Source organism: Felis catus, chromosome E3, assembly GCF_018350175.1.
Source record: "Felis catus isolate Fca126 chromosome E3, F.catus_Fca126_mat1.0, whole genome shotgun sequence".
NCBI lineage: Eukaryota > Metazoa > Chordata > Mammalia > Carnivora > Felidae > Felis > Felis catus.
The window spans coordinates 40,413,265-40,437,559 of record NC_058383.1 but is presented as its reverse complement, the minus strand read 5'-3'; the positions used below and the strand labels follow the sequence as shown (position 1 = coordinate 40,437,559).

The 24,295-nt window shown below is 64.5% G+C and overlaps 1 protein-coding gene across 1 annotated transcript; it reads left to right on the top strand.

Annotated features, from left to right (window-relative positions):
- Positions 1-14,774: 14,774 nt before the first annotated feature.
- SSTR5 (somatostatin receptor 5) lies at positions 14,775-17,454 on the top strand. The gene has a single exon (XM_006942579.5). The coding sequence runs from the start codon at positions 14,808-14,810 to the stop codon at positions 15,906-15,908; it is 1,101 nt and encodes a 366-aa protein (XP_006942641.3). The 5' UTR covers positions 14,775-14,807; the 3' UTR covers positions 15,909-17,454.
- Positions 17,455-24,295: the final 6,841 nt, after the last annotated feature.

Sequence of the window (24,295 nt, the reverse complement as noted above, 5' to 3'; positions counted from 1 at the left end):
GGCTTGGCTCCTGCCGGGTCGATAACAGAGCTGGCCTGGCACTCAGAGTGAGGACATCTCAGGTATCCCCTCCTCCTGGGGGCACCCTTCGAGCCATTCCCCAGGGAGTCCAGCAGCCTGGCTGGTGGGGGAGGGTGGGCACAGCCCCTCCCCGGGGCTTTAGCTCTACTGGGAGGCGGGCTAGTTTCCCCAACCCCAGGTGCTGCCCCACAGGGAGCAGCCCTAAGCCCCAAGGAGAAGCTTGCCGAGGAGCAGCCCAGCCCAGGGGTCGCTGCAGCCAGCGACTCGCACTCTGGTCCTCAGAGACTGGTGGGAGGCATTAAACTGTGTCCCCAGAAGATCCGTCTAAGTCCTCTCCCCTGTAACTGAGGGTACGTAAGCTCTTTGGAGATGCTTTCAAGGTGAATCAGGGTCATCTTGGATCGGGGGGGGGGGCCTGAACCCGTAACTAGTGCTCCCATAGGAAGACGGAGCCCTGGACACAGACACACGGAGAGGGGGTCCCTACAGGGAGAGCAGGCACGAGCCTAGTCCTACCGTGTCTCCTGGTGAAGCTCGGGGGGGCCACCCAGCCGATGCTCCCCACCCCCCACTCCAGCCACCAGGGGCATACCAGGCAGCTGGGGCCTCTGGTCACTGCTTGGGCTCCTGGTGAATCTGGCCAAACATTAGCCACCCCTGGAGAGGCTGCAGCCTCGGTGCGTGGCGCTGGTGGGTGACTCGGGCCTGGCGGGGCCCAGAGCCAGTTCCCGAGCCACCCCAAATCGCTAGCTGCAGGCGTCTGCTCCTGTCGGTCTGGTGTTCTCCCACCGCCAGTCCCTTCCAGGCTCCGGGCCCAGGTCACCCATCGCCAGGCCTGGAGATGGGGGCTGAGGGAACGAGGTCATGTGCCCCGGGGGAGTCCCGGGTCTCTGCGATGTGAGCCTGAGTGTCGAGGTAGCATGCCCATGGGACGAAATCCGACGCAGCGCTTTCTTGAGGTGGAAATGCCTTCTTCGCCCAGAAACCTGAGGCTCTTAAAGCCCCCAACCACTTAGATGGGACCCACCCACAACACGAGGCTCATCTCCTTTACTTAAAACCACCTGATGCGCCCACAGCACGAGGCTCGTCTCCTGTACTTAAAGCCACCTGCCGGTAGACGTTAGCTGCAATCACAAACACCTTCCCAGCGACATCTGTACCAGCGTGTGACTGAGTAACCAAGAAATGGAGCCTCGCCAAGTGGACCCAGAAAACTAACCACCACAGCCTGTGTCGTTATTGTTAATTCTCATTGTTTATTTTTTCCCCTTTACAGATGGAAGCTGGGGCTTGGAGGTGGCTGCTGTCCCGGTCAGGGCTAAGCCGGGGCCCCCCAGCTGCACCCATTCATGGGCCTTCCGGAGACCAGGTTGCTGGGCGGTGATGTGTTGCCCACAGAGATACACCCACTGGCCCACACCATCAGGCCAGCATGTCCAGAGGGGCCAGCACGTCCCGAGTGGGGGTGGGGAGGCCAGCATGTCTGGCAGGGAACAGCATGTCCTGGAGGGACCAGCACATCCGGGGAGGATAGCATGTCCGGCAGGGGGGAGGCCAGCACATCCGGGGGGGCGTAGCACATCCAAGGGGGATAGCATGTCCGACGGGGGGGGGGGCAGCACGTCCAGGGAGGACAGCATGTTTGGGGGGCCAGCTGGCCCGGAGAGGTGACTGGCACCCTGGGGTCAGGGCAGCTGCCAGGGCAGTTCGAGGCCCCAGGGCGCTGGGGGGCTCCCGGTGGCCGTACTTGGCCCATGCCCTGGATATCTGTCATTTGCTGCCGACGTGTGTGAGCCGGGCAATGCATGTACAAAGCTTTTGTCTTGAGAAAACTCAGAAGTGTTTTTGCTGGGCCTGTGTTCTCAAAGGGCAGCCATGGGCTGGAGCTTAGGGACCCCACTTAGCGGGCCTCTGCTGCCTGGACGTGGAGGAGAGCCAGGCCCCAAGCTTTGCCACCGAGGTGAGGCAGTGCTCGGGTCTGTGTTTCCATGCTGACTTCTTAATGACTTGTTCTCTAATGAGGAATTCTGTCTCCAGATGCCGTTTGACTCTCAGACGTAAATGGGATGAAATAAGTGAATGAGTCACTGAATTCTGACATCTTAGAAAAGATCGCGTTCCGTTGGCATCGGATGAGCAAAATGGGCTTTTTTATTGATGGAAAAGTTGACTGGTGTGAACAAATCAGAGGAGATGTGTTCCTTTTGATTCGCCTCTGAGTGGGAAATCAAGTGACTTGAATGGGCCTCGAGTGTGTCAACATCAAAACACAAGGATTGTGGAAACTGAAAATGTCCTGTGGCCACAGCGTGTGTGCCAGGGGCATGGGGACAGGATGAGGCAGTGCCCCTCAGCAGGCAACCCTTCCTTCTACCCGGGAGCTGGGGCCACGGGGCACAAGGCAGGCAGTCAGGACGGGGGACCAGAGCCCAGGGAAGGCACAGGGGATTAGCCCACATGAGGAGTGCCAGGCTAACGGGCAGAGAAGGAGGGAGGGAGGGAGGGAGGGTCGAGCCTGGTTTCCTGCCCTGGGGCCATCTTACCACCTTATCACAAACTGGTGGCTCAGGGAACAGAAATCCAGCCGCTCACAGTCTGGAGACCCAAAGTCAGAGATCCAGGGGGGCAGGGCCAAGCCCCTCACCCCGAGGGGCTCAGAGGGAGGCTCCCTCCTGCCTCTTCCAGCTTCTAGGGGCTCCAGTCTCCGTCTCCATTTTCATGTGGCTCCTCCTCTGTGTCTGTGTCTCTCCTCTTCTTCTAAGGACACTTGTCATTGGATCCAGGGCACCTATAATAATGCAGGATGGCCTCGTCTCCAAATCTGTCACTAATTACGTATACAGAGACCCTATTTACAAATAAGGTCACATTGTGAGGTTCTGAGTGGACATGAATTTGGGGGGAAACTTTAACAACAGAACTCTGAGGAGCAGGGCTTCCTGGAGGAGGTGGCCGGGGTCTACCAGCCAGAGTGTTGACATATTTGCCCTCTGGGTGCCAGGCCTGCCATCTTTGGGCAAGACCCCTGTGGCCATTTGACACTAGCTGAGACCTTGGAGTAGACCTGCCCGGTGCCAGGCCGGGGTAAGGGTGACAGGGGCCCAGGACAGCCTGGAGACGTTGTAGTTCCGAGGGGTGGCCCCCTGGCAGGCATGGGCCAAGGGGGCAGGGAGGGCACTGTTCGAGTACTGCCCGCCCGCAGAAAGGCAGGGGTCTGGGAGCAACCACGACGTCCTTCAGCAGGTGACGGGTACATTAACTGTGGTCGATCCCCACAATGAAATAGTGTTCAGCTAAAAAGAAATGCTCCATCAAACCACGGGAAGCCATGCAGGAAGCTCAAATGCGTGTTACCAAGTCAAAGACGCCGGCGAGAAAAGCCTACACTGTAGGGGTCCAACTACATGACATTCTGGAAAAGGCAGAACTGTGTTAAAAAAAAAAACAAAGCGCAGTTATCGGGGGCTGGGGGAGAGGAGAGGCTGAATAGGCAGGACAGTGACACTACTCTGTGTCACTACAATGGTGGAAACCGGTCATCGTCCATTCATCCAAACCCACAGTGTCCAACACCAAAAATGGGTGTCAGTTAATAATAACGTGTCAACAGGGGAGCCTGGACAGCTCAGTCGGTCAAGCGTCCCGACTTCGGCTCAGGTCATGATCTCGTGGTCACGAGTTCGAGCCCCGCATCGGGCTCTGGGCTGACAGCTTGCTTCGGACTCTGTGTCTCCCTCGCTCTCCGCCCCTGCCCTGCTCTCAAAAACAAACATTAAAAACGTAAAAAAATAATGGGTCAATGTTATCATTGTAACGTCGATAGTAACAAATGTATCACAACAACGACTTCATATAGAAGAAATTCTGTGTGTGGGGGGACAGAGGTATAGGGGAACAGTGCTCCATTTTCTGTAACCCTAAACCTGCCCTAAAATATAAAGTCCATATTAACATACACTATTTAAAAAAAAAAAATGATGAGGGGCTGTTTCCGGGCTCGGGCTGGCCCGGGAGGTGTGGCTGTAGGGGTCCCGCCCGCAGGGTTCCATCTGGGCATCCGGTCCCCTCCAGGCCTTGCCCTCCCCGGGGCCCCTCCCAAGGGCCAAGGCCAGCTGATTGTCATCCCTGCCCGAGATCCAGAACTTACAGCTCATCGCTGCCCCTCCAAGTGCCACCAGGTCACTCGGGCTGTCTCCCGGGCTGATTACGTCACCGCTGCCTCCGGGAGGCTCCACGGGTGTCCTCAAGGACAGGGTAGGGACCGAGGCCACTGCAGGGGGAGGCGCCGCTCCCACTTCTCCCCCAAGGGGCTCTGTGTGGGGACGGAGACCAACCGCAGCCCCTCGCAGAGAAGGGGCGGGTCGTCCCCGCTCCAGACGCCGGCCGGCCATCCTGCCTGTCCCAGACACAGGGCTGACTTCTCGCCGGGCTCCGGTCAAAGCCGCCGTCAGGGAGTGGGGTCTTTACTTGGTTACTTAATGTTACTGAACAAGGAAGAGTTAACGACCCTAATTGCGAGCACTCACTGGTGAGTGGCATCACCTGGCCGGCCCCCGTGTCCTCCGTGGGCGGCACACACCCGTGGCTCTGTCGTTACCGCGTGGCTGGCCTGCACCTGTTCCCGTTGGCTGTCAGGGGGAGGGACCTGGCGTGCACGAGGCTGTGGTCTGGGCCGGTTGTTTCGTCAGAGCTCTCTTATCGTGTGTGGCTGAACGCAGTCCCCAGCCGGCCGTCCCCCAGCCCATACCCTGGCGACCGGCTGCCTGACGTTGCCCTCCAGCCGTCTCCTCGGGGCATTTCTTGTTCCCGGAGCCTGGGGGCTCAGGGTGGTGGTGGGGGACGCTAGCCCAAACCCACCAACCCACTCCGGGGGCCTTAAGACCCACCCTGACCCTAGGGCAGGCTGCTCTATGTTGGGGGAAGAGCCACCGCCCGCCCTGCCGCGGGCGATGTTCTGGAGCCGTGGCACCCCTTGGCCTCTTCCCCAGATGGGGTGTGCTGTCCGTCCCTCTCCTCATTGCCTGGTCACCCGCGCTCCAGCTCCCTGCACCCCCTTGGCCCGTCTGCAGGGAAGGCTGTGGCCTTTGCCACCGGGCAGGGCTGGGTGCTGGCTCTGCCCGGTCCCCAGGTGCCGTCAGGAAAAGGGGGAACATCTCTGTTCATTGTGCCCAGGACAGCCGTGTTTGGCTGCTTGTCCCCAAAGACCCGTCGGTGAGCGGGGCCATGATAATCCCCGCTTCGTGTCGTGGCTAATTTTGGAAGCTCACCGCCTTCCTCCTCCCTCTCGTGGCCGCCTTCCCTCCCCGCCGCCGAGTCAGCACCCACGGCTGTACCTAATGCCACACAGCCCGGCGCCAGGCCCGGCCCTGCCCCAGGACCTTGTGTCATGCACACAGGTGGCCCCGGAACGGCCACATCATCTGCAAGATGGGCCTTAGCCGCCTGCCCCACCCTGCCCGGGCTGAGCCCACATCCCAGGGAAGCCTTGGCCCGGCCACCCTGCACAGCTTGGCGGGGGGGAGGCGGGGCGGGGACCAGTCTGGGCTTCTGGGGAGTCTTTGGCAGGAGTGGGGCCGCTGGGTCACCCTGAGAGGCTCCTCCCCGGAGCTCATCATCTGGGGACCCAGCATCTAAGGTGAGGAGGGTCCCAGCTGGGCCACGCCGGGTGCAGACAGATCCCCACCTGGTGTCTGGCCCCTCTCTCTTCATTCACAGGCCCTGGCATGTGCCCTGCGTCTGGGGAGTCTGGCCAAGGGGCTCCGACCATCTTGCCTCCGGGGTGCCTGGGGCGGGCCTGGGGCCTCACCCGTAAACGCAGCCGCCTCCTGAGGGAAGAGCTGTCTTGGTGGGGAGGGGGGTCCGGGGGGGGGTCCCGGAAATGCCTTGGGGGTGCAGGGGGCTTCTCTGCAGCGCAGGGTGCCAAGTCACCCCAGTGCCTCATCTTTCTCTTCCCCTGCGCTGACCGGGCTGGTGGCCCTTTACCCGGGGCCGGGTCTCTGCTCCCCGCTCTACACCCATGACAGCGTCATGCCCAATTAGCGCCCACGGGGCGAAGCCTGCCATTCTGAGGGCTGGGGCGGCCCGGGAAGCTGCACTGAGGGTGCATCACCACAGAGTGCCCACTGAAGCCCGAGGCCACGGCCAGGAAGGGCCCAACCTCAGGCCCCTGCAGAAAGCCCAGGGCCTCCCGTGAGCCCACAGCCGCGTCCGCCGGGTGGGGGGCAGAGACAATCCGTCACCAACACTCACAACCTCTGTAACCAGGACAAACATCACCGAGGGGATGCGGTCTGGGACCACCAGGTGGCAGAGTGGCGAAGAACCAGTGTGCAGCAGCCAGGAGGGCTTCCTGGAGGAAGGGGCACTGGAACAGACAGGCTAATTACCTAGAGAAAAGGAGACGGGCTGTGCTGGGCAGGGATCCAGCTAGGAAAAAGATTGGGGGGTGGACACAGCGTGGCCTCAACGAGTAGAGGGGGGCCAGCTTGGCCCGAGGACAGTGAATGCCTCACATCCACCTCCCCAGGGCCTGCTCCGGCTTGGGGACTTTTCTGGGGACACAGATGGGGGCCCCCGGGGTGTTTCCAGGTGAACCGGAGTCAGCCTCCGTGGCTTTTGAATAATCACTAGGAGCCTCAGCACGGGTGGGGGCCGGAGTGGCTGGGACGGTCAGGGAGGTGCGCTTGTGTCCTGGGGGGGGACAGGCCTCAGCCTCTGGAAAGGGGAGGGGTGCAGGCCACGGCAGAGCTCGCCGCTAGGATGGGGGTCCCTACTCAAGGGGTCTGGGGGCCGTCCCTGGAGAGACCACTGGGCGGTTGTCCTGTTGCCATGGCTCCCAGCCGCCACTAATCCTCAGCCTTCTCTTTGGTGCTGGCCTGACCTCTGCAGAGTGTACCCAGATGTCCCCACACTTGCTGCTCCTGGGGACTCTTGCCAGGAGCATGGGGCAACGGGAAGGGGGAAGGCGGACAGGCCACCTCTCTGGAGGCCTCCTTTCCCATCGGAGCCCCCGGCAGCAGCCAGGTGAGGCCACCCAGGTGGGAGGGTGTCACGGGGGTCCCAGCCTCATGCTGGGCTGTAACCAAGCACCCACCCACCCACAAGGCTGTGTCCCCCTTGTGTGCCAGGTGCTGACTCCCACACGGGACACTGAGCCCTCGGGACACTGAGATCGAGGAAGCTGCTTGGGGAACCCCAGAACTTTGGGGGCCTCTGGCCAGCAGGAGCTGGATACAGCCCATGGCTGAGGTGTGAACCACAAGGGTGTCAAAAGAGGCTGAAGGAAGGGGCGAGGCAGATGGGGGTGGTGGGGAAGGAGTCTGGGGGGCTTGGAGAGGTTCTCGGGGGATCCGCATAGAGAAGCCACAGCTGTGGACTGGGCAAGGCACGGCCAGGGATCTCCAGAGAGGGTGGAAAGGCCAGGGTTCACACGGGGCAGATTCGGGTCGGGGGGGCCCGGGACCCGGCCTCCGATGCCACTGTCCACCCAGAGCCCGGCCCCGGCCTGAGGCGTGGCAGGTCCCAGAACAAAGCCCAGGGATTGTGCAGACAACAGGCCCTGCGTGGGGCAAGAAGGCATGAGCCCTAACAGCCAGAGCTCACGGGACGTGGGCCATAATCTTACCCCAGGGCACTGTCACCTCCTCCACGGGCTGTGACCCGGAGACACCCAAGCTCTGTGCCTGTGGAGGACAGAGCTGACCATTCAGGCTGTAGTGGCCCCTGACTATGTCCTCAAGACACAGACCCAGACACAGTCCCCACCGTGCTCAGACCCCCAGCACCCCCCTTCTGGTCACTCTCACTGTCAGATCACGCCCCTTGCGGTGGCCCGGCCCTACTATTTTGGCCCCTTTCCCGCCACTGGTCCCATTGTCACCCGTCCAGTCACAAGAACATGCCAAGTTCACTCCTGCCGCAGAGCCTTTGCATCTGCTGTTCCCTCTGTCTAGTCTGTTCCTGGCCTCGCTGGAGTCAGCTGTCTCCTTATAGAGCCTGTCCCAGCCTTTCTGTCCCCACGACTGTCTCTTCCTCGGCACCTGCTTCTTTCCACACAGTACTTACAATGATTTAAAAGCACCCCCGTTAAATACCCCTCCGGGCCACTCTGGCGCTCACGGAATAGGCCCCTCCTGTTTTGTCCAGAGCGAATCTGCATCGTCCGGCGCAGGCCGGGCCGGGGAGCGCCGAGAACTACGTGTTTTCCAGCCGATCGATTCCAGAGGGTTTGCGCGCACCCGCTGAGCTCGCGACAGGCCGCACGCAGGTGCTCGTGTGGTCCACCTTCCCGGCTGGCAAGCCAAGGAGGACACGCAGCCTGGCCCCAGCTCAGCCCGCCCACGGTCCGGGGGGACATCCGAACCGCAGGCTCGGTGCAGCCATCGGGCCCTCCCGAGGGGCCAGGACCCCTTGACCTCCTGCGCGGAAAGACGGCAGCCTCCTTGCGGGCCGCTGGGGACTGTGGGGGAGGGAACGGTTTCCTCTCCGGGGCTCCGTGTCTCCTTGGCAGGGGGTGTCCAGCTTGACCACCACAGGGGTGAGGTCCATGCGGCCCCCTTGGGGAGCTGAAGGACTGCAAGGACCCGGCCTAGGGTGGGGGACGGGGGCTGGGCCACCTCTGGAACAAGGGGTCTGGGTCTGGCTGGGGAGGGGCTACCGTGTGCCCCAGGGAGCAGCCCAGCGCCCCCCACGTGGAGCCTGCATGGAGACAGACACGTGCCCCAAGCCGGACCCCCTGGTTCCGTAAGTGCCTTTTCCCGATTGAAAACATAACCCACACTTCTTGTACAAAAGGAAACATCTCAGAAAAGCATAAAGAAGAAAGGACCTTGGGGCGCCTGGGCAGCTCAGTCGGCTCGACGTCCAACGGTTGATCTTGGCCTGGTCATAGTCTCACGGTCCCGAGATCCAGCCCCACGCTGGGCTCTGCATGGGGTGTGGAGCCTGCTTAAGACTCTCTCTCTCTCTCTCTCTCTCTCTCTCTCTCTCCCTCCCTCTACCGTCATCCTTCTCTCTCTCAAAGGAGAAGGAGAAAGAGAAGGAGGAGGGGGAAGGGGCAGAGGGAACAGAAGAGGGGGAGGAGGAGGAGGAGAAGGGGGAGGAGGGGAGGGAGGAGGAGGGAGAGGAGGGGAGGAGGAGAAGGAGGGGGAGGAGGAAAGGGGAGGAGGAGGAGAGGGGTAGAGGGAGGGGGAGGGGGAGGAGGGGGAGGAGGAAGGGGAGGAGGGGGAGGAGGAGAGGGAGGAGGGGGGAGGAGAGAGGAGGAGAGGAGGAGAAGGGGAGGAGAGGAGGGGGTAGAGGGAGGGGGAGAGGAAGAAGGAGGGGGAGGAGGGTAGGGGGAGGAAGAAGGGGAGGAGGAGGGTAGAGGGAGAGGGGGAGGAGGAGGGGGAGGAAAGAAAATACAGGGTAACTTGCTGCGGTCCCCTCCTATCAGCACGCCGTATGTCAAGGGCGAGGATCCGGGCGTCTTAGGGTTCCGCCATCTGGAGGCACCTTCCAGCCAGTGGCTACCCCCCCCCCCCCATAAGTCCAGGGTAAGGACTCTGGAGGCTGCTCCTTGGTGTGGGGAATGGACACCCACCCAGTGCCCCGTGCCCAGCAGAGCACGGCGCCCAACACTGCCGGTTACAATCGGCTCAAACGGGGGCCCCGGCCGCCCCCCCCCACCCCGCCCCGCATCCGCCGCACCTGGAACCTTGCCAGAATGCAGCTTCCCAGGCCCGCAGCCCTGCCGAGTCCCAGAGCGTGGGTGTGAGACCCTGCACCTGTGTTTGGATCAGGTGGCTGTGATCCCGGCCAAGGGGACAGCCTCCAGAGTGAACGGGGATCCCCAAACCGCTCGGCCAGCTGGGCCGCGCCCGGGGTTAGTGGCCTCCGCCGCCAGACCCAGGCGTCCAGCTTCTCCGAGTGAGGACGGCTTCCGATCCGTCGACTTTGAGGAGCGCGCTGCGGCGGGGAGGGGGGACCCCCGGGCTGGGCTTTCCTGCCAGAGCGGACGTTAGAGACTGAGGCGGGGGCGTCGCCGTTCTGGGGCCGGACCGGGGCCTGGAGGGGAGGGGGGGGACCGCGGGGACCAGGGCCCGCCCCGCCCCGCCCCCCGCGCTCGCCCCGCCCCCCGCCGCGAGCCGAGCCCAGAGCGCCGAGCCCGGAGAGAGCGCAGCGCGGGCACTCGCCTCCCCGCCGCCCGGTGAGTGCCGCGCGCCCCTGCCCCCCGCACCTCGCCGGGGCCCCGCGCGGATCCCTGTTGTCCTTTGGGGGGGTCTCACTACCCTGCGCGAAGCCCCGCGCGGCCCTGGTCGGGGGTCCTGCCACGCGCCCCCGCCTGCGCCGCCCTCTGCGCTCCTGCCTCACCTGTGTTCCTTCCCCCGGGGCTCACCGGCCGCCGCCCTGGGGGCCTCCCCCTGCCCGTCGTCCGCCCCCCCCCCCCAGTCTCCGCCGCTCCACCCCCTCCCGCTCCCCGGCTCCCCGACCCTTGCCACCCTCCGGCCTCTGGACCCGGTGTGCCGGGGTCGGGGCGCAAGGGAGACTGGGCCCGACCCCCGGCGGTGGACGCCGCAGCCCAGCTCGTCCCGAGGCTGGCGGAGGGTGGGCGGCGCGGCCGGGGAGGGATCGGCTGGAGACTGGCGGGACGGTGAGGGTGGGAAGCCGAAGTGGAGGGAGCGGGAGCCGCTGGGGGAGCGGGGCAGCAGGTCCCAGGGGGCGCGGGCCGGGTCCGAGGTGGGGGGGGGGGGGGTGGTCTGCCGTCCGCACCAGGGGAGGCGGCGGCCAGGCAGAGTGAGCTGTGGGAAGGCGGCAGGAAGAGCCGGCCAACGTCTAGGGGTCCCGGGAAGAAGGGAGCCCCGGCATCCCAGGTCTTGGCCAACAGCGCTCTGAGCCCTCCTGATGCTTCCCCAGCAGGAAGGCCCGCCCTGCAGGTTCACCTGTGTGCTGTCTCCCCACCCAGAGTCCACGCCAGCCGCTCACCTGCCCCACTGCCCGGCCCACCGACCCTGGCCCGCAGGCTGACCTGGGGTCCCGAGGAAGGGCAAGGGCCAGGAGTCCCAGTGGCCACGGTTGGAGGCAGTTCTGGCTGCCCGCCCCCCCCCCCCCCCCATCTGCCGAAGAGAGCAGGTTTCCTGGGCCCGGCTGGCTGCCCCTTGGGGGAGGCCTGGGAGCCTCAAGCGGAAGGCTGTTGACAGCATCGATGACAATGACCCTCCATTGGTTCCGGGTAAAATGACCCAGATTTCCCAGAAAGTGTGCTGGGGGCGGAACGTGGCCTTGGAAACAAACGTGGCGCTGGGACCCTGAGGAAGGGTCTCCGCTGGCCAGCCTCCCGTTCACTGCCCCAGGCCAGCTCACACCCACCTTCGTCTCCCCTGGGGGGAGGGGGGGCAGGGACACCAGTCTGCCCAGAGCTGCCTTGAGGACGGAAGGAGCATGTGTGGGGGAGGCAGGCCGGGATGCGGTGCTGGGGCCGGTCCTCTGGGTGTTGGCCCCTGCCCTGCGCAGGTCGGGGGAGGTGAGGACCCCCGGAACACGGAGCCGCTCCCGGCTGGTGCTGCCCTGGGTGGAGGACACCTGCCCTCTCCTGCCGACCTCACGTGGGGCCAGCCCGGGGGAAGCTGCGGAGCTCTGGGCACTGAGGGCCTGTCCCCTCCCCACGTCCCCGGGAAGCCTCCAGCCCCTTCTCCCTGAAGCCCAGGGCAGGAACCTTTTCCGACACTGGGAGAAGATGCTGGGCTGTTTGGGGCAGGCGAGAAGGAGCAATTATTTAGCACCTACTGTGTGCCAGGCACTGCACACAGCATCTTGCGTATCTGAATTTATTTCATGTGTTCAGGGACTTTCCATTTGCCAGGGGCTCAGGGAGGTGACGTGACCCGCCAACCCCCAAGATCCCTGGCGGGACGGGAGGGAGGGTAGGGGGTCTGTTCCCTGGGCCACATCAGTGGGCAGGCAGTCCTTCCCTGGTGGGGGGCTCTGGGTCAGAGAGCCCCAGCGCGGGCCCGTGGCTGATTCCACACCCCCCCCCCCCCACTAAATCCCCCGTCGCAGGAGGAAGGGCCCCAGGGACAATTTGCCAGGAGTGTAATTTCTGTGACTAAGACGATTGCCACTTCTAAATAATGGCTCCTGTAGAACCGTGTTCCCGGAGGCAGGCGCCACTGTAATGGCCTAGTTTCGTTCTTCGCGGCTCCACGGCCTGAGGAATTGGGGTGTCCGTGGGGTGCCGGGGCTCCGGAGTCATCTCAGGGGAGCCCTGAGAAGCTTCTGGAAGGCACGGGCTATCTGAGTCAGGCCTGAGCTCACATTCGACTATGCCACGCCCGGGGGGCCCCAGGCCCCAGCCAGGGACGCATCTGAGCTGACAGTCGCCCCTCCCTCCGTGGGTGAGCCGAACATCTCAGGGGACGGTGGCTTCTTCCCCTCCCAGCACTCGGGGTCCCATGCAGGAAAAGGAGCCAGAAGCCCCTTCTTGAGTATTTTTTCCCCAAATGTGAGCGGGGGCCTGGGGCACAGAGACCAATGGGCCGGTCTCAGCCCGAGTGTCCCCGGAAAGCCCTCCTCCCAGCTGGGCCCCCCGGGGAGGTGTGGACCCCCCAACCCGGGAATGCCGCTTCCAGCCGAGGGATCCCCAGCTTTGTCTGGAGATGCGGTTGTCTCCAGAGGCCGTGCCTTGCCTTGTCTTAGTCCCAGTCACTTGGCTCACATCGGGTCCCCATATAGCTGCCAGGGGCCCTCCGAACCAGGAGCAGCAGATCCAGCCCAACCCCGAGTGTCTCTCCCCCTCCCACGAACCTCCACCCAGAGGGGACCCAGGGGGACAGTGCTCTCCACTGGCTGCACTCGTCCCGATGCAAGTTCTCCGTCTGGGGCCCGCTGTCTCCCAGCTGCCATTCTGGGGGATTTTCTCCTCATCCGGGTCTTATCCGTCCTCCCCGGGGGCGCAGGGCTCCTGTCCGTGGCCGTCCCTGCTGCCGGTGCCCTCTCGTCCGCCCACCCCGCTCGCAGGGCCCTCGACCCCTCTCCCCTTCTCCGAGTCTCTCTTCAGCTGTGTCCAGACCCAACTTGATTCTGACTTTTATGGATTTTTTTTTTTAAGTCCAAATGATTTTTCACACCCGAGAGTTGTGAATTTTCAAAAATACACACTTGCTCATTTTACTTCTTAGACAGGAGCCAAATTTGTTTCATAATATTTTTACCCGTGCCTTATTGAGGTACCTAAACGTATTTATTTAAACAGATCTTGGACATGCTTGTCGATTCCTATTATTTTTAATTTCGCATGAAATGGACCGGCTGGCCCACCTCCCCGTTGCCGGTTTTCTAGGGCCACATTTCGTAACGAACTTGGAGAGTCGGCCCATCGGGACCTTCAGGTTTCTTTCTGACACCTGCCTTTGTTCTTTGTTCCAGACACACACCCCCGGACACCCCCTCCCCCCCCATTTGTCTGCCAGAGTCCGGGGCTGGCCACCACTGGGGGTGTCCTCTGCTCTGAGGAAACTCGGGGCACTGCGGGCCAGCCGGGCAGGGCAGGGGGACCTCTGGGCCCGAGTGGCCCTGGTTGGGTCCCCTGGGGCACTTAGGCCCCCACCCCCTGTGCGCTGTGCCCCCTTTCTCTTCCTGTCATCAGCGGAGACAGTTATTTTCTCCGGAGCAGCATTGCTTTTATGAACTTTCTCAAACATACGGAAAAGCGCCAAAACTACATAAGGACACATGTGTGTCCATGACCTTGAACCGGGGACGTTAACGTTTTCCCTTCTCTGCCTGTGCCTCTTCCTCCACGAGACCCAAAGCCTTGCCCCTGCACACCCCCTCTCCCAGGGGCTGGCCCCCGCTCACACGCATGCGTGCCCTTCTGGCCTGGGCTCCGTGTGTTCCCTGGTCTAGGGCACATAAGGACCTCACCTACCTGCTCCGCTCCCCGCCCTGGGCCGTGGCCGTGGAGGTGGCGGGCCAGCCCCAGAGGGCATGCCCAGAGCGTGTCCCTCACAGCTGTGATGATTGCACCCCAGAGCGGTCTCCTATGTCGTCCCCTCGGCCCAGAGACACCCTGCCCAGCGGCAGCTCTGAGGACCAGGGCACCAAGTCCTCTGGCCAGCCTGCGGGCTCTGAGGGCGCTCCTGAGGGGACGGTGGTCCTGAGAGCCTGCGGTGGACGCTGGAGGGGGCTCTGCAGACTGAGGTCTGGCTCCTCGGCCACACGCAAGGCCTGGCCCCCTCCTGATGGCTCCAGGAGGTCACCTGGAGTCTGGCTGTGGGGTCACCCAGGAGAGCAGGGCTCGGCAGGTGTCATGTCCGGCCTCAGCCGGGTGTGAGGGGCTTGGCCTGCCCGGCCGCCGTCCCGACCTCCCTATCACTGCCCTGTCCTTCTGCACCCGCCCTGCGCCGTCCCCTCCTTGCTGGCGCCATGGGGACCGTGACACCACCCCCAGGCCCCAGGAGGCCCTAGCCGACTGGAGGAGGGCAGAGGCCCAGCGGGGAGCTGCCCCGGGGCAGTGTGGGGGGGGGGGTGCATAGGGATAGTCAGGGCTCTGGAAGCCATCGAGCTGCCAGCCCCCTGCTCCTTCCTCTCTGGGCTTGTTTTCCAAACAATTTGCTTAATGCGACTCGCGGCCGCAGCCGAGCTGGACAGAGTAATCGTGTTTACCCGCCGAGGGGAGATCCTGCGCCTCCCGGGCGGGCGGGGCCCGGGGAGGAAACACCTCGGCCGGTAATCGCCCCGCGTCCTCCCTTGTCTTTGCAGAGAGGACGCGCCGTGCCCGCGCTCGCCCCGCCTGGCCCGCAGCGGCCGCGATGGAGCCTCTGTTCCCGGTCCCCACGCTGGCCGCCTGGAACGCCTCCGCGGCGGCGGCCCCCGGCGCGGGCGGCCACAACGGGACGCTGGCGGGGCCGGCGGCCTCGCCGGGGGCCCGCGCCGTGGTGGTGCCCGTGCTGTACCTGCTGGTGTGCGTGGTGGGGCTGGGGGGTAACGCGCTGGTCATCTACGTGGTGCTGCGCCACGCCAAGATGAAGACGGTCACCAACATCTACATCCTCAACCTGGCCGTGGCCGACGTGCTGCTCATGCTGGGGCTGCCCTTCCTGGCCACGCAGAACGCCGTCTCCTACTGGCCCTTCGGCCCCGTCCTGTGCCGCCTGGTCATGACCTTGGACGGCATCAACCAGTTCACCAGCGTCTTCTGCCTGACCGTCATGAGCGTGGACCGCTACCTGGCCGTCGTCCACCCCATCCGCTCCGCCCGCTGGCGCCGCCCCCGGGTGGCCAAGCTGGCGAGCGCGGGCGTCTGGACCTTCTCGCTGCTCATGTCGCTGCCCCTGGTGGTCTTTGCGGACATCCAGGAGGGCTGGGACACCTGCAACGTCAGCTGGCCGGAGCCCGTGGGCCTGTGGGGCGCCGTGTTCATCATCTACACTTCCGTGCTGGGCTTCTTCGGGCCGCTGTTGGTCATCTGCCTGTGCTACCTGCTCATCGTGGTCAAGGTGAAGGCGTCGGGCGTGCGCGTGGGCGCCACGCGGCGGCGCTCGGAGCGCAAGGCGACCCGCATGGTGGTGGTGGTGGTCGTGGTGTTTGCGGGCTGCTGGCTGCCTTTCTTCATTGTCAACATCGTCAACCTGGCCTTCGTCCTGCCCGCGGAGCCCGCCTCTGCGGGCGCCTACTTCTTCGTCGTCGTCCTGTCCTACGCCAACAGCTGCGCCAACCCCGTGCTCTACGGCTTCCTCTCTGACAACTTCCGTCAGAGCTTCCGGAAGGTTCTGTGCCTCCGCAAGGGCTACGGCGCCGAGGACGCGGAGGCCGCGGAGCCCCAGGCCGACAAGAGCGGCCGGCTTCGGGAGGCCACGACGCCCGCGCGCGGCTCCGAGGCCAACGGGCTCATGCAGACCAGCCGGCTGTGAGCGCCGAGGGCTGGCGTGGCCCCAGGTGGCCCCTGCCCCCCGCCCGGCCTGCATTTCCTGCTGGGCAGAGCCCCACCCTAAGATTCGGGGGGGGGCCTGCTGAGTGCCCCACACTCCCTGTGGCCCGGACGCTCTGTGTGGTGCGGGGACCAGCTGTGTGGGCCGAGGCCGTGGGTGGCCCTGCAGGGACGAGCTGTCAGCACCCCCCCCAGCCCATTCCCACCATAGAGGCTGGGCTCCTAGAATGCTAGGGAGTGGGTGGGAGAGGCCAGGCGTCACCGGCAGTGCTCAGGGCGCCTCGGCCTTATCCTGCCCCCAGCTCGTACCAGCCTGCCGGGCCGGGGAGTGACCACTGGCGTGAGCTGGTGACTGCTCTCCCTGCCTCTGCCCTGCGGTCCCATGTACCTCGTCACACCAGCCCTGCATCACCTGGTCAAGTGTCAGTCTGTGAAAACAAAGACGCCCGAGGGTGCTGGGCTCGGGCCCCTGCCCCCGGCACTGCCCGGGGCCCGTGACCGTGCTGACTCTGGAGGTGGCAGATGCAGAGGGAACGCGGCTGTGCGGGGCCCGCGGGGCGGGGAGGGTGGGCCGGGGCCCCACAGGGGACGGCTGGGACTGCGGAGCTCTCTCGTCCTGGAGACCCCCAGCTGCCGGCTGCCCACCCCCGCCACGGCATCTCCCTTCCTGGTTGGCCACAGTCATGCTTTGGGGGGCAGTGAGGGGCGGGCTGGGGGCCGAGGCTTCCGTGGCGGGACCGGGATGGGGGAGCAGCAAGCAAAGCGGCTGAATTGGGGGTGGAGGGTCGGGCCCCCGGGCCCCCGGGTCGGGGGGACACAAATGTCCAGAGGGGTCCTGTGCAAAGGGTCCCTAGGGCATCGGTAGAGGCCATCTGACGGAGGGGGCAGGAACCCGCAGTCATCTCTTCTGCTTTCGGCAGGAGCTCTGGCCTGGAGAGGACAGGGGACGAGAGCAGCAGAGGAGAATTTTCCAGATAGCAGTGGGGGGAGCGGCTCCCAGCACAAATAGCAGCCACTTGGAAGGCGGCACTTGTGTGGGTGCGTGCAAATGCCAGCAAATGCCAGACCCCTGGGGAGCTCTGCCATCCCCAGACTAGAGTGGTCCTTCCACCCCCAGAAACGCCACCCCCTCCCGCCGCCGCCCCGAGCCGGCGGTGCGGTCCTGGAGAAGATGCCAGCCCGAGACCTGCCGGGGCACCATGTGCCTTGGGCCTCTGTCCGAGGCTGGAAGGAGGACCAGAACGTGGGGGCTCACTCGGCCTGTGTGCCCCCCCCATCTGGACAGCCCTCCCTGGTGTCACCCCGGCTCGCGCTCCCTGGGTCTGCACAGAGCAGGACCTCCGACCCGCAGGAGGGCAGGGGGAGCCGCAGAGCCATGCCGGGCAAGGGGGAGGCCTGGTCAGTGCCGCCCGCGGCCCCGCACCGACCCTGGACAGAGGCCAAGGCCTGGAAACGCAAGAGCGTGGCGAGGCCGCTTGTGTTTGACAACCGATCTCCTGAATAAATTGGAGAATAAATGTTTGACTGTTTCCCAAAGCAAATATTGTCCCCGGAGCCGATCGAAGTTGGTGCCGATCTGGGTTCGCGGGTCAGCCGAGGCTGGGAGGAGGCAGACAGGCACCCCGGGAGGCGGGAGCCGGGACACGCAGGTGAAAACGGGGAAAGTGCAAAACAGCGGGGCCCGAGGGAGAGCCAGCCTGGGGTGGCCCTGTGCGTGTGGGGAGTGGGGGGGGGCCTCGTTTGGGGCCCTTGCCCCCGGGCGTGTGGGGGCTCGGTTCCTGGGGGCCGGGGCAGCTCCTCCACGGGTCGGGGCCGCAGAGCCTCGCTGGTGACCAACCCCCGCCTCCCGCGGCCAGCAGCCAGGGAGGGAGGGTGCCCTGGGAGAAACTGAGGCTCGTTCGACCCGCCACCCACACCCCAGTTGGACCTCCCCCGGGCTTTGGCTGCAAAGTGAATCTGCTCAGAATGACTTTGGGGAGCGAGCAGATGGCTCGGAAATCTCTGCCCGAATCGATTCCTCCCGATTGATTTGACATCATGAGCTCCCGCCCAGGGCCACGCCAGCCCAGAGCGCCCTCGTGTGTGTGTGTGTGTGTGTGTGTGTGTGTGTGTGTGTGTGTGTGTGTGTGTATGTGTGTGTGTGTGTGTGTCTGTGTGTGTGTGTGCGTGCACGTGCGCGCATGTGCATGTGTGGGGCCCCGGGCCTGATGGGACGTTCCCGAAGATTCTAGGCAGCCCCTGGCCCTTAGGTCTGGGTGGTTTCTGGGAGCTAGGCTTGGCCAGTGTGGACAGTGTCTGAAGCCGTGGGTGCGGGTGGGGCCCGGAGCAGGAGCCACGAGGACCCAGACACCCCCGCAAGCCTATCTGGGAACGGAGCAGCAGGTAGATGAGGAGGGCCTGGGGACACCGGGGTGGGGGCACGGGGCCACCACGCTGCTGGCAGGCCCCGCGTCCCCAGGCCCTGAGAAGGGGTTGGGGGGGGGACACACAGAGCAAACATGCTATAGTGGCTGACCTGCTTTATGAGCTCTCTCCACGCATCGGTGCCTTTTATTGGCTGCTGGGCTCCAGTGGATCCCAGAGTGACCTTGCTCAGGAAATCCGGCCTGCGGGGCCAGGATGAGGCTGCCTCCGGGATGGGGTGCAGAGACAGGAGGGGTCTGTTTGCCTGGCCGGGCGGGGCATGGGGTGGGACAGGTATCCCTACAGGGAGGAAAACCGAGGCCGATGGCCCCGGGGCTGTGCTCACAGGCCCGGCCGGTGGCGGCCGCTCCCCGGCCAATCCCTGCCAGCGAGAGCGATCTTGGGGTGCCCTGGGTGGGGCCGGAAAGGGCCCCCCTCTCGGGTGTCCTGGCGCAGGAGGGCGGACAGACCACGGGGAGACACCAGGAAGGACTTCTGACGGCAACGTGGGGGCACAGAGAGCTGTGACGTGCTCCGGAGACCATAGAGTCTTCAGTGGTCACTGGTCAGGGCCCCTGCACAGCTTGGATCTCCAGGGAAGGGTGGGGACAGGGACCCGGAAAGACCGTTGGGTCTGCGGCCCCTCCGCCCTGGCCACCGGGGGTCTCTGTCCCAGACACCGCCATGTCCCCTCCTTGCAGCCAAACACTCTGACCTGACCTGCCCGGGCCAGCCGGCACCACTGGGGCTCCTAAGGGGGGGTTGTTGAATGAATAAAAGGACGTTGAACAAAGGGGGCTCTGGCCAGGTTGGAGGCCTTACCCAAAGGTCCTGTGGCTGCCCGGGACCCCGCCCCCCCCACCCTGGGGCTCCCTCCCACTCCCTCCAGGCCCGCCCTGTCCCCTCCTTCAGGATGCTTCTCTGCAGACAGCGCTGACCGCTCTGCATTTGGTCCAGGGGCACCATCGGGCACCTGGGCAGGTCCCGACACAGGGTGGGGGGTGAGGGGCAGGGGCTCTGCCCGCACAGACATGTGGTTCTTGCCAGCCCAGCCCTTCCCCGACGTTTGCACCTGCACTGGAGTCTCTCTCCCAGACCGTAGCCCCGTGATGTGGGGGAGGATCAGGCATGTCCCCGGAGGGAGACGGGCAGGTCCTCCTGGCCACATGGGCTGGTTCTCCTGCTGGAGGACACCGATCGCGAGCAGCGGGGACCGGCCATGTTCTCTCCCGCTCAACACCCCGCCGTGACTCCCACTCTTCCCCCACGTTTCCCGGGCCCGGCCTGCCGGTGGGAAAGGCAGCCCGCCCCGCCGAGTTGTTTGAGAAGGGACAAACATGTCATACAGGGACATTCTGGCGTGGCGGGTGGTGACAGGTGCGAGGACGGGCTTATGAGAACAAAGAGGGGCCCTCTTTCAGCACAGGGCAGCTGGGGCCTGGTGGCCAGCCCGCCAGGAGAGCTGGGACTGAGTGCCCGCCCCTCTCTCCTCCCCGCTTCCCGTACCCTGCTGGGTTCCCCGTTGCCAGACATGCTGGGAGGTGGTGATTTGGTCCACAGGGGTCAGGGTGAAGCTGGGGAATGGACGTGGGGGGGAGGACGGGGGATGCCCAACACACACACACATCCGTGTCCCAGTGGCCATCGGGCCTGGGGTGCAGGTGACATGGGGAGCCGCCCCCAATCCCTGCCCACACGGTGCCCAGCCTGTCCTGCGGGGTCTTCTCCCTCCCTCCTGACTCAGCCCCCAGCGGGCGTGCCCAGAAGTCACTGGAGCCACGCAGGGGTCCGCCCCGTGGCCGGTGATGCAGTGGGGGAGGGGACAGAGGTCACAGGAGAGAGGCTGCCGTTGCCTGGGGCCTCCTGCTTCTGACACCTGACTGTGGCCTCACCGCCCCTCTGAACGGTGGGTCTCTCCATGTGCCCCCTGGGCCACTCTGCCGGGGCCTGTCCACCTGGGTCCCTCCAGGGGCACGTGTGAAGGTGTGACCGGGCGCCCTTCGAAGGAGAATGTCCGGATGCCGGCACTCGGGCCATCCCCCCCGAGCGGCATCCCCCGGCCCAGGGCGACCCTCACTCCTTCCCACGCGGAGGAATCGTCCAGCCCTCTGGTTTCACGTGTCCTCCTGTGTTGTGTTTGGGCTTCAGGGCTGATGTGGAGCCAGCCTATCACTCAGCTGTTTGGCAAATGCTTCCACTTTGGGGTTTTTTTTTGTTAATTTTTTTTTTAACCTTTATTTATTTTTGAGACAGAGAGAGACAGAGCATGAACGGGGGAGGGTCAGAGAGGGAGACACAGAATCTGAAACAGGCTCCAGGCTCTGAGCTGTCAGCACAGAGCCCGACGCGGGGCTCGAACTCACGGACCGCGAGATCACGACCTGAGCCGAAGTCGGTCGCCCAACCGACTGAGCCACCCAGGCGCACCATCACTTTGGTTTTTAAATTGAGCGTTGTGTCCCCTTCCAGAGAGTAGCTGAATATTTTCACGTATTTTTACCGTGGTAAAGCGTACGTAGTCGAAGTTTCCCGCCTTAAGCGTTTCTAGGAGCACAGTTCAGTGGCAGGAGGCACATCCCCGCTGTTTGGGACCACGACCGCCGCCCATCCGCACAGCTCTCCCACGGCCCCAAACGGAAGCTCTGTGCCCACCCCTCCCCTGCCCCTGGGGACCACCGTCTCCTTCTGTCCCCAGGGGCACCCACACTGTCTTCCCGTGACAGGCGTTATGTCACTGACCACGGCGTCCTCGAGGTCCATCCGCGTCCCAGCGCGTGTTGGAATGTCTCGAATAATATTGCATCGTGTGGACGGAGCACGGTTTGCTCATCCTTTCGTCATCCACGGATGGCTTGAGTGGCCCTCCCTTTTAGAGGGGAATAATGCCGCTGTGGGGGGGGTGTCCCCTATGTTTTTAATGGCTGTGTTGCTGGTGGCTCTTTTACTCACCTGAGGCGTGCTTCACTGGGGGTGTGCCCGACGTGGCGGTGTCCCCATCTCGGCCTCCTCCCTCGCTGGCACATCGGTCACCTGGGTCCTCCCGGTTCCCTTGGCCTCTGCCTGGTGGCCATCGCACTTGCCGTATCTCCCAGGTCAGGCCCGGTTTCCACACAGAGCAGAGCTGGGTCTCAGAATGTTCTAGATTCCCGTCTACCCGCTCTTCTAGGTTGTGTCCAGGGTTGGCCCACAACACTGAGAGAGTGGATTTTGCACAAACGTTCACGATAACACTCTCCACGACAGCCACAGGTGGAGAAAGCCCCAGGGCCCCCAGTGCTCACATGGACGCACCGTGGTCCGTCCACACGACAGGACGGGGTTCAGCCACCCAAGGGAATGAAGCCATGACAGGTGCCACAGCGTGGACCCACCCGGGGGATGCGACCTCACAGAACAACACGCAAAGGGCCATACGGTCAGTGATTCTGTTTCTCTGAAACCCCCAGAAGAGGCGAATCTGGGGACAGAACGCAGATCGGTGGTGGCCAGGGGCTGGGGGAGGGGACGGGGTCTCCTTTTGGGGTGAGGAGAAAGTTCCGGAACTAGATGGAGATGGTGGTGGAGCTGCCCTGTGAATGTGCTAAATGCTACCGAATCGTTTGCTTCAAAATGGTAAGTTTCACGTTCTATGAATTTCACCTGAATGTTTTAAATGGGCGTTTGTGGGAATCCGCGGAACGGACAGACTAACGTGGATAAAGCGGCCGGAGTCCCGTCTCAGGGGCACGTGGCAGGGCTGTGCCTTCTCCAGCCTTCTCGTGGCACATGCACACGCCTGGTCACCCCGAGCCCACGGGCTTGCTGTTCCCGTCGGGGTCTCCACCGGACTCCCACCGGCACCCAGCTCCGTGTCCCAGCTTTGTCACTTGGAAATGGTGACTGGACCCTGGGTCCCGCTTGTTCATGTCTCCAAATAAGTGAACCTGGGGGAGGGGGGATATCGGCACTGCCATTTTGTCCCGGACCGCCCCCCCTGAGGGCCCTGAAGCGCCCCACGCACCCCACTCCTGGTCCTCAGGGGACGTAGTGGCCTTGACTCCCAGAGGTTATCAGACGCCCTCCTGGGCCAGCAGCTGGGAGCAGGGCCTATCCCCCAGGCTCCACCCAGCTGTCCCAGTGCCTCCCTGGTCCAGGCTCCGTGAACAGCCGGATTCACGCCCTGAGGTTAGAAGGAGGGGTCGCCGGGTCAGCAGGCTTCCCCAGACCCGGGCATCCCGGGCAACAGGCTCTCTCGGCCGCGGCTGCCCTGGGGGCCTGACCGAGGCCCTCCTCGCCCACTGCCGGAAGTGGGAGCTGAGGTCATGCAGCCAGCCGGGGAGACATAGGCTTCCCTCTGGCCCGGCCGGCCTGCTGCACGCCGGGGTCCGGGGGTCCCGTCCCGGTCAGGGCAGGAGGGGAGTCCCCAGCTTGCATCCTGGGTCAGGGGGCCCGGGGTGTCTGGCTTCCCGCAGCCTCTCTGTCCCTCCCGTCTCTGGCAGGGCCGGGCGTGAGGGGCCTGGGCTGGCACATTGGAGGCCCAGGAACCCACACTCATGGGGCTCAGCTTCCTTCTGGGGCTCCCCACTGGCCAGGACCGGCTGCAGGGCCCGCACGGGGGGGTGTGGGGGTCTCATACCTGGGGCGCCGGGACGCCCACTGGGCAGGACACACGAGGCTTCAGAACCCGGCCACAGGGTGGGATCCCGGCAGAGAGGACCTCCCCCGCAGACAGGCCCTGCGTGGGCAGCACCCTCCCCCACAGACGGGCCCTCTGTGGGCAGCAAAGGGGTCCCCAGCACCTTTCCCAGTGAGGCCTCTTCCTCTGGGGCCACACTTGGGGAGGGTGGCCCAGCAGGTGGAGAGCCGGCTCCTTGCACCATACATGCCCCTGTTGGGCCTCAGTTTCTCTACTTGTTAAAGGTGTGGCCGTCTATCCTGGGACAAGAGCCCGTTCCTGTGTGTCTGGAACGGTGATGCCTGCCGACCCCTCCTCCTCCCCAACCTTCCTGGAGGTCTTCCAGGGAAGGTGGGTCTGGGGGCTCCATATCGGTGCTCTTTGGGGGCCCAGGGTGAACATGGACTGAGGGAACCCCGCCTGCTCCTGGTGCTCCCACAGGAGAGAGGGGTCTGGACCTTCCAGCAGCCACCTCTGCCACGTCCTGCGTCCTGGCCAGGGGCCTACGGACTTTCCTTCTACAAGGCTCTGACGTGTCCTGCGAGTACAGCCCGCCTGAGCTCCAGCCACCTCAGCACAGCCGGGACCTGAGTCAGCCTGCCCGGCTCTGGGGGGACCAGACGCTGCTCTACCCAGGGCCTCCGTGGTCTCATCGCCCCAGGATCCTCGCCTGGGCGCGGCAGCTGCGGGAAGACATTCGGGGAGGCGCTGCGGGCCGTGAGGCTAGAGGAGGGGACAGCCGAAGGCCCAGGCCAGGGGGACACGCACCGGGAAAGCAACAGACTCTGAATGGCCTGTGGGGGGCGGGCAGCCTGGAGGCTCCAACCCTGGGGTGCACGGAGCCCTCCTCTGGCATGAGCACCGCCACCCTCCACCTCCACCCCTGCCTGTAGGGCCTCGTACTTCGATGTGACGATGGGGGTCTGGGCCACCCCCCCCCCCCCGGGGCTCTGGCACACAGCCAGGTATGACCTCCCTCCTCCATCCAAACGGACGAAGGGGTGCCGGGAGTCCCCGAACATCTGCCCACCAGAGCTGGGCCCGTGTCACCCCCAGGAGGACTCTCACCCCCGGGCCAAACCCACACCCCACCCTGCTCGATGCCATCCCGTCTCTGGCCTTGGCCCCCCTCTCACACCCTGGGATACGGCCTGCCTCTCGCGGGAGTCAGCTCTGAGGGGGCGGGACCTATATTTGACCCCCCTCTCCGCCTCCCCGGTGCCCAGCCAGCGGACGCTTTGTACATGTCCCCACAGCAGTGGTGCCTCTCCTGGCCCTTTATAGGCAGAAAAGATAGCTCCACCTCAAGGGCA